General features: G+C 43.3%; 1 protein-coding gene across 4 annotated transcripts in view; it reads left to right on the top strand.

Moving 5' to 3' along the window:
* Positions 1 to 2968: 2968 nt before the first annotated feature.
* MLLT3 (MLLT3 super elongation complex subunit) overlaps positions 2969 to 13850 on the top strand; it is a 117677-nt gene continuing 106795 nt past the window's right edge. Inside the window, exons 1-2 of one of the 4 annotated variants that reach the window (XM_053371821.1) lie at positions 2969 to 3304; positions 4445 to 4625. In XM_053371821.1, coding sequence (XP_053227796.1) covers positions 4521 to 4625 — 105 coding nt within the window. In that variant the 5' untranslated portion in view covers positions 2969 to 3304; positions 4445 to 4520. Of the gene's footprint in view, positions 3305 to 3635; positions 3764 to 4444; positions 4626 to 13850 lie in introns of those variants that run through there. The other 3 variants (XM_053371817.1, XM_053371822.1, XM_053371819.1) reach the window with 3 other exon arrangements.

Raw genomic sequence — 13850 nt, 5'->3', positions numbered from 1 at the left:
CCAGCATCATGGTCAATGGTCCAGGATGATGGGAGATGGATGCCAAGAATATCTGGAGGTTTCCCATCCTTACTGTTAAGGGCTGGTGCTCATGTTCTGTTTTGGAAGCTTTTCTACTTGTTTGTCCATGTTATAAATTGATGTCTGAAACGGGGGCACGTGGGAACTTCTGCTGAGACTAGGAAAAAATGTATGTTGTGATTCCCTACCTTCCCCGTTATGGAAAAAGCTGTAGTAGAACATTTGTGTGAGCGCTTACAGGAATTCGCTGCTGTCTGAGATAACACTTGCACTAACTTTAAGGCCTTATTGTTGCTCTGCTTGAACTTAGGGCCACACACCATATACTCTCCTCTTTCTTTCTTTCTTTCTTTCTTTCTTTTAAAAGCAGCCTAGAGAACCTGCAAGTTTCAGCAAAGAAATCAAGATGAGCTGTAGAGGCTGCTTGAAAATTTATAGTTTACTTCTTTCTTTTTGTACATACAATAATTTTTTTGAAAGTTTTTTAGCATACTAAAGACTAAAATTCAAACGCATTTATAAGAAAACAAAAATACACCTAAAAAGAAAAATAATAAAGAATATACACACACAGAGTATTCTTCTTCTTCTTTGGCGATCACTCGTAGCCGAGTAAGATTGTCTTCCATGAACACGGTTTTAACAATGAGTCCATAAGTGACTGTGGAGACCAATTCTGGATCCACACGTCCTTCCACAGTGGAAGGATGGATTCCGGGTGGGAGTTGATTATGGTGTGGATTTGCCAAGCGTGCCTTCCTCTAAGCACGTCTCTCTCTCTCTCTCTCTCTCTCTCTCTATATATATATATATATATAAGAGAGAGAAGAATAAGAGTAGCTAAAAAGACCCTTTATCACATCTATATTGTGCCTATCATATAATTTATCCACACCTTAGACTCCCCCATCTCTCACCCTATTTCTTGTTTATTTTCTAAGTAAGTACCCCATGCCCTTCTGCAACTAGGCATTCTAGAGAACCGCCAGTGTGGCCGTCTGTTTTTCAGACAAGGTCCTTTGCCACTGCTGACTTTCGAATCAAAGCATCCCTGATAAGGTGGAACCTCTTAAAAAATGGAGATAAGGAAAGATTTGTTAAAGGTGTGGAACATTTAAATAACTGTAGAAATGGTAGCTTTGGAAGTAAAAAAAGAAAGAGAGAGAGAATGTATTAAAATGACCAAAATAATATAAGGATCAAAAAACTGGCAATTCCTATGTTAGCAAAACTGTGGGTTAATTTTAGGTAGTACACTAAAATATAATCTTGGGTAGTGTAAAGCAGTGGCTGAAAGTTGCCTTGATTCTGCCCCACAGGAAGATAACCCTTCTGGAAACAAAACAATGCTGCCACAATTTTCTGTCTCCCCTTTCCCCCACCTCAACAGACCAGACACTAAGCAGCCTTGACTGTCTATCTATCTGGAGAGTATTGGGAGAAGCAGATAGCTCCTTGTCCCTCAGGAACTTAACCAGATTACTCCTCTTTAGATGGATTACACTTGCTGATTGCTAAAGCGCCTCAAGTTTCTAATACAATACAGTCTATACCTATTACAGTCAAGAATTAGCTGTATTTGCTATTTTGGGACAGCTACGTCATTGCACGTGTTCCGAAGAGGGTTTGCTCACGAGAGTTGCCATAACACGATCCAAAGGCAAGCAGGCTCCAAATCCAATCTCATAACCTCCAGAACCTATATTTTATGCTAGAAAGCGCTGGGGCAGGAAAATGAATCATACAGGAAGCTTCCGAGCATGCACAGGGTGCTTCCTGCTCGCTGCCCAACAACCACAACCCACTGCCACACAATTTAAACTAGAGGAATAACTCAAAAGGTGTGAGCTTGGAGAGACGTTTGAGCCCCATAGCCTTTCTTTTTAGAAACTGACCATCGGATCATTGATAATATTTGCAGGACGCTGGATGAAGCATATTTATTTTAATAAATATACATCCTGTCTTTCCTCCTGGGAGATGGTATACCTGTTATTTCTATCATCCCTCTTTTATTCTCACAACAACCTTATAAGGTAGGCCAAGGCGAGCAACAGGGACTGACTCGCAGCTGCCACTGAGCTTTATTAGGGCAGAGGCAGAATTTGATGCTGGACCTCATATTGTTACCCCACAGAAACTTTTAAGGAAGCCCAAATTATTATTATTTTTGCTGAAATTGGATCAGCTTAGACATCTATGACATAGAGATCTAAAGACACAATACTTCTATGACTGTTGCATCTCATAAAGAACATTACACTACACATTGTTTGAACTTCCCGCCCATGTACTTTCTTTCTAGCGAGGGCATTTTCCTTCCCTCCCAAAGGAGTTGCTCCTTAGTGTTTGACTAAAAACAGCTGTTTAAATAGCACTGCAGCAAACATTTCATTCTCAATGTCACTTAAATATTAATTAGTAACTACTGAACTACAATGTTGCATGCATACACACACACACACACACACTTTCCACTTTCTTATTCAAAAGAAAAGATCTTTGTCTCCCATTAAAAAAAAAACACACGCAAATCCCAGCCAAGGGAAACTCCAGCCGCTTTGCCTCATCCCGCAAGTGGCCACCCCCCATCTCTCCCCCCCCGCCACAATAGCTGGGGGCTAAAATTGTTGTAGACATTGGATACATTCCAGCAGATTTAATCCGGTTTTTATTGTCAGAGCTCAGCCCTTCACTCCGGGGCTGGCTCCCTCCTTCCTCCTTCGCCGCCCCTCCGTTTGCAGCGACCTGTTCCCGGGAGGCGCGCCATTGCGCGCGGGGAGCCCCTCTCCGCCTGCCTTGCGCTCCTCTCTTGCGCGCGGAGTTCTCCTTGGGAAAAGGGGGGGGGAGGGAAAGAAAGAAAAAGAAATCCGGGCTGGCGGCGTTTTTTCTGATTGGCTCAGCCTGCCTCTTCCCTTCCCTTTTTTCCTCCTCTTTTTTTTTTTTGGCCCGGTGTGGCGAGCGTGCGCGCGCGCGTGTGTGTCCGGGCTGGGAACGGGCGGCAGGGCGCATGCTCTGGGTGGCTCTCCGGAGTCCGGGCTGCTGGGGGCTCCGTCTAAGAAGGCAGCGAGCAGGAGAGGCAGACAAGGAAGGAGGAGGCGCAGGAGAAGGAGGAGGAGGAGGAGGGAGGAGGAGGAGAAAATCAGAAATAAAGAGCCCGCGTCCGTCCGCCATGGGCTCCCCTCTGCTGCGCGCATTCTCCGCTTCTTCATGAAGTAGAGCCGCAGGGGTGGGGGCGGGCAGAGCAGAGGACCCCCCCGGGCCCCCAGGCATGGCCAGTTCGGTGAGTACATGCAGCACCCCCTTCCTGATCCTATCCTCTCTTTTTTTCCTCTTCCTCCTCCTTGCAGCGCTGCTGCTGCTGCTGCCCAGACGCCGTTTAGGGCTTGCCAATTAGGTTGGTGGCGGGGGAATTTTTCCTTTCCTCCCCCCTTTCCCCATTCCCCTCGGCTTCCTCTCTTTCCTTGCACACCCCGTCCCCCCCTCCCCTCCACCCCACCTCCTCCAGCTCTTTCTGTGCAATTGCACGAAGCTGCCGGGCGCGCGCATGCACGCACACACCCGCGCGCACCGTGGAGGCGGATAATAATCCAGCCATATTTCTGCAGCAGCAGCAGCAGCAAGCAGGCGAGCGAGCGAGCCAGGCTGCTGCCGCCGCGGTTGCAAGCAGCCATCCGCCGGGGGAGCCGTGAGTACCGGGCAGGCGACTGGCTCGCTGCTCCCGAAGGCGTCTCTCAGGATGGTGCGTTCGCCCCGGCGTGGCTCTCTCTCTGACAGCCGGCGGCACCCCACCCCGGGCACTCCCTCCTCCCCCCCCCGCATGCAACCAGGCGTGTGTGTGTGCGTGTGCGTGCAATATCTAGGTGGAAGCGTCCCCCCTCTCTCCTTTTTATTTGCGTTACTTAATGCGCCTCCTCCTCTTCGTTTCCCCCTTTTCCGATTGTTCTGCTCTTATTCTGGATGCGAGCTCTAGCCTCGCTGGGCAATGCACACATTTTTTAAATGTGCAACCGGAATGCAAAGCAGAATGCCATCCCCACTGTGAATGCAAAGAGGGAGCCCGACACAGGATGGTGATTGTTAGGTTTTATATATATATAATATGGTCAGGATGAATTTCCTCCAAGAGAGAGATCCAGGCTCCCTATTATTTCCTTACCCATTCAATCCCCAGCCCTTGTCTTGCTGGCTACATTCCGTTACAATTCCAGCTGTTCCAGCTGTGGCGATGCCTTCCGAAAGGTTGCACCCACCTTAAGTGGACAAGCTGTTTTCTTTGTGTGTGTTTTCTTCTTGTCCCCTTTCTTTTCCCCGGGGAAGCTTGAAATCTGCAAGAGTTGGGGTGTGGGGGTGTGGTGGATCCTTGTTTTCCCTCTCCTGCTCATTGTGATGTATGTCTCTCTCCCCCTCTCTTTCTCTCTAGTGTGCTGTTCAGGTGAAACTGGAGCTGGGGCACCGAGCCCAGGTGAGGAAGAAACCCACCGTGGAGGGTTTTACCCATGATTGGATGGTGTTCGTCAGAGGACCGGAGCATAGCAACATTCAGCACTTTGTGGAGAAAGTCGTCTTTCACTTGCATGACAGCTTCCCGAGGCCAAAAAGAGGTAGGGCTTCAGGCACAAAGGTGTCTTGATAAATCCCCTTTTAATGTGTTTGCATAGGGGGGGAGGCAAAGGAAACAATCGCCTTTCGAACTCTTGACTTTCCTTGCGTGTTCTGGGGTGGTCAAAGGAGCACAGCCAGGGCTGGCGCTTTTGCAGAGAAGGATTTCCTGATGGAAAAGGACCCTCAGGTGCAACAAGAGAGAGAGAGAGAGAGACTCTCTTTATAATCTCTTGGATTTTGAAGTTTACAGCTGATGGGCTTCCTGCGTTTTCAGGCAGGGAAACAATGCCAGACTTGAGCTTCCCTGTGAAGCCACTGGCACCTGGTCTTTCTCTATCAATGCGATTTATTCCTGTCCCTTGCTTGGTTCTTGCTGCAATAATCTTTAATCTCTGCTGCCCGTGACTGCAGTTTCTTTGGGCAAAGGTTGTGTTCAGTAAGGAAGGCTGTAGTTTCCTCCCCCTTGTTCTAATTAACAGTGTTTATGGTTTCTACCTCCCATTGGAAGGCATAATTTTGATTCAGGCTGTTTGTTTATTGCTGTCTCTTCCTTCCTTCGCCACCTTTTGTCCTTTTTAGATTTTGTTATTGAAAAGTAAATATACTCATGAAAATTGAGGGAAGAATGACCTAAAAGTGTGGGATGTTACAAGTTCTGAGATGAATATGTACTCAGCTCCTATTTCTACCTTTGCCTTTCGGGTTGTGGTCTTGGCTTTGTGTGGTCATTAGAATACACTTAAATGAAATATTCTAAATGCTTAAGTGGTGCTAAATGGGATGAGGCTGATATTTCCTTTTATTTTCAGAGGTTTAGGAAGCCTTTGTTTCCAGTTCTGTTTTCTTTGACCTCCGAGCTGTTGTCTTGGCTGTTTTAGTTGGATTAGTGCAGGTAACAGTACAAACACAATAAGGGACTTTGTTTGTGAACAGGTTTGTTTATCTAAGAAAACTAGGTGGTTAGTAGTTATCTCCTGTCTGATCTGTAATCTTTATTGGCATCTAGAACTCCTGCAAACTCTTAGAATAGCGTCCTAATGAATCTATTCTGCTTAGAGCTGTCTTGAGAACACTGAAAACACAGAAGTACTAAAAAAGGAGAAAGGAGAGAACGTGTTAAGCCTTTGTATAAAGCAACTTTGAACGGTACCTTTTTATGTTTCCCAGACACCAAATAGTATAACGTATCGCCTCTCCAATCCCCTCCAGCTTAATTTCTCTTTGAAAACTTGCAGAGTTGTTGAATATTATTTTGCTTGCTTCTCCTCTTGTACAGTTCCAGGTTCTTTCCTGCTATTCTGTTGGTCTTGGTCTTTTCATTGTCCAATAGCTTTTCTATACCATGATTTTCCTTTGTTATTGCTGTTTCAAAATATCCATGTGGAAGAGTCACTCCCCTTGTGTTCTCTTTATCGCTCCACCCCTACCAACGTGTGCTTAAAAATGTATTTCAAGGGGATGTCGGGATGCAATAAGATGGAGTTTATTTTCCTTTCTGGGCCGTAAAAGAAGTGAGGCACTGAACCGATGGCAGCAAGTTGCTTGGCTTTTCTCCTTTATGGGATAATCCTGGGCGCTTTTACCCTTTTAAAATAAGTGGGACTTGCTTCTAGATAAATACTTGTAAGACTGCAGCCTTAATCTTACAGCTAATTTTTGTGTTCTGTCACAAACCACCGCCACCTATCTGCTTGGGTTTCCTAGGCTTAATTATTATTTTTTGTCCAGCCTGAGGGAACTTGCATCTCCAGCGCAGACGTAGGGATTGTTGCTAGGTGTGGAGTGTGTCATGTTTGCGAAGAGATGAAAAGCCTGCTGCTGGCGGCAGAAAGTTCTTGGATGTCTACTTGGTGCTGCTGAGTCTCCTATTTTTTGTTTCCTTCCCTGCAGGCATTGTTCGAAGATGCTTGTGTAATGCTGATTTGGTGGTTATTATTATTATTATTTGCGTGTGATTTTTTCCATGTGACAATTGCTAGGAAAAATGCCAGCTCACATAGCCTGGAAGAGGACTCAGTCATATTGTAATTACGCATGACTCAGAACATAAGAGAACTGTTCTCTATTCACTGGGGATATGTAACAGAGAGTTAAAGCTGTACTAAATATGCCGCTCACCTGTGCAGTTGACTTCAGCTTTTGTGGCCTAACAAAACTAATGAGATGCCAGAAAGATTTCTGGCCATGTCTGACCTCTTATGAGTCAAAGGGCAGAGGATGGTTGCTCTCAAGTGATCCTTCCAATTTGTTTTAGCAACCCAGCATTTAGTTCCTGTTAAAACCAGTGCCTAAAATGTCCTTTATGAGTGAAAGAGGTTTATCTTTATTTTTGTGATTGTATGAAACTGATTTGTGAAAGCAGCTCACATTGTATCCTTGACTACTAGAAACACTCCTCTGTTGCACTTTGAATATTTACAGTAAAATATGAGACTACATTTCTCTATGAAAATATTACTGATCATTGGACTGTAACTTGTGCATTTTGCCCTTTGCAATACTGAATTTGCTATTTACTGCTTGACTCAAAACAACTTGGTGGTAGGATTTGTTTTGTTTTTGAGAGGGTATGAAATATTGCCATATTGAGGCTTGGCGCTTCTGAATTCTCCAACTCCTCCCCAAGAGTTATACCTTCCTGGTGGTGTGTTGCTGCATCAGTAATCCTGTACCTGATGTGTCTGTTCAGCTGAAAAATCGTTGGTATCAATTTATCATTTGTGGGGCCTATAGTTATTCTGGGTCCAGTTTGGCATTTGTTTTTTGGACAACGAGAACTCTCTTATACAATACTGTAAAAGAATTGCATGCATTTCCTTTATGTAAAGAGAAAAAGAGGTGTTTCTGTAAGAGATTACTTCTGCTTACATGTTTAAGGGTTATGTTAGTACTAGATAGTATTTCTCAAGCAAATCCTAGCTCATACTTCAAAGCATTCTGGGATGCATCAGAACCACACGACTGCTTTTGCTCTGTCTTCAGGAAAGGCATTTATTTTACTTTCCTATTGTTCAGTAGATAGCAATATCACTTGTGTTATGTTCCCTTAGCATCAAAAGGCATTGTAAGTCTTGTGGGGAATCTTATAAATGTGCAACTTATTACAGATTGTGATTGAATGAATCTTTTGTTTACACTTGTTGTCTGCCTCTTACGGATGCACTGCTGTTATAATTGGTTTGCAATCTTGATTCTGTTGAAGAAAATTGAGAGGCTTCGTCTTGCATGAACGGAAGAGTTTGTTTGCTGCTGCACATAATGGTATATACTGGCAAATGGAAGAGGATCCGCATTCCCTTTTACTTTGTGTGTGTGTTTTGTGAGGGTGATAATATGAATTGGCAAAGTGGTGGCTTTGGTTTGTATTCGCAACAGGAAGAGAACCACTTATGATGTCCCTAGAAAAGTAGGAATAACCCTTAAAGCCCGTCTTATTCATAAAACGATGTTGCTGAAAGATGAGGTTGTTTAATACCTATTTGGCAGGCATGCTTAAGGTTGCCATTAGTGTATCTTTTTGCCTGTTTAACAGGAAGCATGTAGCAACTCTTCATCTTGAACATAAAGTGCACAGTGGCTTTTAGAAAATTTATACTGCCTGGTTTTGTATGATTGTCTTTTAAAACATCCATTAGTATTTAATGAAGTCTAGGTTTGCTGTAGACTTTGTGAGCTGTACCACGGGACAAAGTGTACTTCATTAATGTAAATGGTGTTAAATAGAATAGAGGGGAATCTCTCTACCCAAGAAACCGCTTTTGCTTTGTACCTTGTTTCTTCACCTTGCAGAGTTGGTTCTCCCCCTCCTCTGTCCATAAAACAAATAGATCAAGCACTGGGAATATTTCTGTTTACAGGTGCCAAATCTTAAGAATAAAAACATCTTGGATTGTTTAAAACATACAGTTTTATGGTATGATCTCAAGGCACATAAGGCTACCACCTTGCTGAAGCTAACAGGTTTTGGTCTAGCCAGTACCTGCTTGGGAACCAAAAAGCTGTTGCATTTGTTCAGTGGAACTTCCTTTTATTATTTTATTTTTTATATATATTATAAATAATAATAATAAAAATTTATATACGACTTGATTTTTTTTAAAAAACCAAACAAACCTCGAAGCAGTTTACAAACAGAATCAAACAATTTATTAGTAATAGCAAAACATCCAAGAAATTAAAGCAAACAAACTAAAAATGCATCAGCATTCTAGATACAGTATCTGGGTAGGCTTGTCTAAACAAAAATGTTTTTAGCAGGTGCCGAAAAGAGTTCAGTGAAGGTGCTTGCCTTCACTGTAAATAGGTAGGGGGATCTAAAGTTTAGCTGCCACCACACTAAAGGCTCGATTTCTTACAGATGTGGAACAGGTATAATGTGGTGTTTGTAATGGTATCAGTTCCGCAGATTGAAGGGGCCGAGAGGACATACAGTATATGGCAAAGAGGGGTAAATTCTCCCACCTCTCCTCTCTAATCCCCTCTGCTTCCTCAGAATCTGCCCTAGAGAGGTTGGGGATTCTCTGGTCATATTTTGGGTGTGCAAGAGGAGAGGAAGGGGAAGTCCTGTTGTGCAAGTGGGAGGCCACTTGCAGAGTGTTGGCTAGCACCCAAAATGCAGAAAATAGCAGCCACTTGGTGCTTACTGGGTGTCGCTCGATGTGCCAGCTCCACAATTCTAGGGATGCTCACGTGCTGTGTTAGAAACTCAGGTATATAAGATAGGCACCAAACAGCACCTTGAATCTGGGTTGCAGTTGCCGCAACGGAATGTCTGGTGCCAGGGATTTGGACTAAATTATCCTTGGTATCCCTGACACCACTGCAGTTCTGTGATCTTAATGACAGTGATACCTTGGGTTACATGCGCTTCAGGTTACATATGCTTCAGGTTATAGATTCCACTAACCCAGAAATAGTGCTTCAGGTTAAGAACTTTGCTTAAGGATGAGAACAGAAATCGTGCTCCTGTGGCATGGCAGCAGCAGGAGGCCCCATTAGCTGAGGTGGTGCTTCAGGTTAAACACAATTTCAGGTTAAGTATGGACCTCTGGAACGAATTAAGTACTTAACCCGAGGTACCACTGTACATTGCTTGACTGTAGCTTGCTCTTACAACAATTCATTTGTCCCAGGATGCAGGAAGGAGAAACGCACACACAATGGAAATGGAATTAACTACGGATCAAGGCAGAGATTTTAAAACTGTGGTCCCCTTCCTGGCACCCATAAATCTCCATGGAGTCACAATTGGACCCATGGCAGTAGCAAAACACACCTGGCGCCTGGCTAATTTTGAACACTGCTGGCATGGGGGCAGCTCTGAAAGGGTGATGTTAAGTGTACTTGTTTGCGTGTATACACGAACCCTTGGAACCAAACCCCTGGGTAAGATGCAGTTGTATTATATAACATTTCTACTTGTGGCGACTCCCTTCGCAATTAAGAACCGTGCTGCCTGGGTGTTGCTAAACCCAAGGGCTATGTCCCTGTCACCATGATGTTGGCGTGGCACCAAGTTTCACCACTGGTGCCTGCAGTTTCTGTTTTGGTATTTGATTTGGCATGATGGGTTGTTGCTTCTGTAGGTCTGGGGTGGTGTGTTGTGAACACAGCTGGCATCGTTCCTTGCTATTGTTAGGCTTATTTAACACGAAACTGCTGATATAAGACCAGAGGGCAGGATTCAGCTAAATAATGGTGTGAACACAAGGATTATCACAGTGCATTGGGACTTTGCCCTGTTGGTGGTGCCCTGGGCCATCCCCAAATCAGCTCCAGAGGATTGGGGAACCCACCAAACAGATTTAGTGGAGGGTGGGAGAAGAGGGCAGGACATTCTGTTGTACAAGGACAAATTCAGGCACTGATGGGACCTTAACCATAGTGCTACGTTGAATGCAACCTAAAGAATACAGCTGCTCCTCGCCCCCTTTGTTAATGGCGGCAGACTTATACTCTTGCGTTTGAGATACCAAAGTCTAGTACATCACTTTTTTGCATGAGAAAACACTCGTGTGAGGTTTGTTCCACGTAAACCCTGAACCTAGGAGTAGGGAAACCCCATAGAGGCTTTTGTTTCAGTTAAGTGGTAAGCAAGTTTTTAAAAATAAACAAGCTAAAAAGGAAAATATGTGGTCCTCCAGATGTTCCTGTACCCCAGCTCTCATCAGGTGTGGGCAGGATAGTTGAGGATGGTGGCAGTTGCAATTCAACAGTATCTAGAAGACCACAGTTTCCCCACTCCTGCTCTGAATGTGTAAAGTCAGACTCCAAGAAATGCAAATTCATGCATTGTACAGCTGAACTCACTAGGGAGTCAAGTGTGGCTGCAACTTTTTGCATGCTTGGCACGATGGGTGGAACAGCCTTTTGACAATCTTTGTTGAAATGCAAACTTTACTGGCTCATTTACGACATTACACCAAACCATAATTTGTAGTAATCCTTATCTAAAACCTACACCTTCTAAGCTTACAGGCAAATAGAGTGCCAGGCAGGGAGAAGTAATTTGGCAATCCCTTTTCTACAGTGCAAAGGCCATATTTTGATTTGTTAATTCAGGAGTTACGCTGAATCAAAGTTAAATTTATTTAACCAGGTTTTGTTATGTTTGTCTGTTTCTAGCCTGGTTGCACATCACGCTAAGCCAAAGCATCGCTTAGGCTGAACACTCAGACTCTAGGAAAGGAGGTTGTGGCTATTTAGCTTCTCCAGAGTAACTATGAGCTGTAACCAAGGTTTCTCCTATGGATTATATGGTTTCTCATGGATTATATGGGAGAGCTAAACCATGAGCCCAGGTTCAGATGACAAACTAGGTGAATAATACACACGCTTGGTGTGTATTATTATTTATCCTCTTCCACTTGTATCCCAAGGCAATATACAAAATATAATAAAAGCAGCACAAAACGTAACAGAATATTGTTTTAAAAGCAATATGAAGTACACACCTATGGCAGAGCCTTAGTCATACAGCTGAGAGAGCTTGTTGGAAGAAAAATACCGTCAGTTATTTCCAAAAAGTGTAGCTAGTAGGCTCAGGATGATAAGGGAGAGGACCAAAGAAGATGCAATTTCTTTTCTGAGATCCAGCCCACTTACCTCTGTGCTCTGAATCATGGTTTCAGCTTGATAAAACATTTGAACAAGGCCACTGTTTTGTTTTGCTTTAATATAATTTTTATTAGTTTTTTTTAACATACCATTTTCAACAGTAATTAAACATACTTTTACATCTTATTCAAATTTTTGACTTCCATCAATCCTGTCTGAAAATTTTCCAATCTAATCTCTCAGTATGCGTTTCTTATCTTCCCTGTTACATTTCAAACTCATAACCAATATCTCTATCTTTTTCTACTTTGTGACACTTCGTATATTTCTCCTTACAAAACTTCTTCTAGTCCAACTAGCGTAATTTGTTGATTACAGTTGCTCTTCAAATAATTCATATACTTCTTCCAATCTTCTGTAAATCTCTGGTCCCGCAGGTTTCGAATCCTTCCTGTCATTTTTAATTTTGTTTTTAAGTTGTATTCATTCAATTTGTTTTTATTATTGCTAGTTAGCCGCCCTGAGCCCAGCCTTGGCTGGGGAGGCCGGGGTATAAATAAAAATTATTATTATTATTATTATTATTATTATTAGTGCAATATGGCTTCCTCTCCTCCTGCCCAAAGTCTTAATCAAAACTGCTGCAGGTTGTCTCCTAAGTGGGATGAAGTCATCTTCCCCAAACTGCTTCACTTGTCATCTTTTTGAAAATCATTCCAAAATAGAGAGCCATAAGCAGTGTTAGAAAACCAGATATATAAGCTTGGCACCAAGTTGGCTCCCTAAGCCAGGGTTACAGTCACCAAAATGCAATGTCTACTTGCCATTTTGGGGCCAGACGCCTTGAAAGTCTTATTTTTCAATATGACTTTTTTGTCCTGAAATACATGCTGATTGTGCAGATGAAATACAATGGATAGAATTTTTAGGACGTGTTGCTGGTGTGTGGAAAGAGTCAAGATCCAAGAATCCTCAGACAGGCACCTCCAGATGGGGGAGGAATCAGGCGCCATCTTGGCTCCCGGGCATCTTCACTTGGTTGCAAATGGTCTGGCGAATTTCAAATGCTGGTCATAAGTGTGTGGACAGTTAATAGTGGTGCATGAGGAATAATGTGGCACTGAAGGGTTAAGCTTTTGTCTATTGGAGCTGTAGGGGGACAGATCCCAAACACTACAGTGGTACCTTGGTACTCAAACAGTTTGGCTCAAAAATGCTGCAAACCCGGAAGTGAGAATTCTGGTTTCCGAAAGTTTTTTGGAAGACAAACATCTGACACCATTTCCGAGGCTTCCGATTGAGTTCAGGAAGCTCCTGCAGCCAATCAGAAGCCACGCCTTGGTTTTCAAACCGTTTCGGGAGTCAAACGGACTCCCGGAATGGATTAAGTTCGAGAACCAAGGTACCACTGTATTGATTTGGGTCCATTTAAAAGCAGTTTACCAAATTGCTATGAGGAATAACATTGACTAAGTGCGCATCTCCTTCTTTCTCAAACCTCGGAACCCAGGATTGTGAATGCTTTAGAACCAACCCTCTCCGTGTTGGTATGTGATAACTCACCATGCCGATGCTATCACCGATTCACGTTGGGCGTTACTGGATATTCAAATATCCTTTATTAGGCATAGCAAGCCACACATTATCAGACACACACCGTATACAAATTGTGCAAAATACGAGCTCAACATAACAAGGTTTGTCCCAGTCAGATCTTTAACTCCAGAGAAAATCAATTTGCATAAATAATATAATACAACATTACCACATCACCAATCAATTAAGAACCACTGAATCTCTTTATAATGGCCCAGTCTTTCTACATGGACAGCACTCAAAAATTCAGCCACTATTAAAGTAATTTGATCATTCCTGTCCGAGAGCAGGTCCTGAACCGTTGGTAGCTGTTGAGTTGAGCCTATTGTGAGTTGAGCCTATTGTGTTGTAAGGCCGCTAATGATTGTCTTCTGGCATAAATGCCAAAATCACAAGAAAAGAAAATATGCTCCAAAGTATCAGGTTCCTGTTTACTACATTTGCAGAGATGCTCTGATTCTGGGAGAGCTAAATATCTTCCTCTTACTATCATCGAGGAAAACGTATTAAACCTGGCTAACATAAACAGCCTGCACTATTCATGATTCTTCAGATTTGTCATGTATCCCTTT

The sequence above is a fragment of the Podarcis raffonei genome, chromosome 17 (genome assembly GCF_027172205.1).
Source record: "Podarcis raffonei isolate rPodRaf1 chromosome 17, rPodRaf1.pri, whole genome shotgun sequence".
Taxonomy (NCBI): domain Eukaryota; kingdom Metazoa; phylum Chordata; class Lepidosauria; order Squamata; family Lacertidae; genus Podarcis; species Podarcis raffonei.
This window is presented reverse-complemented; position numbering and strand designations above follow the sequence as displayed.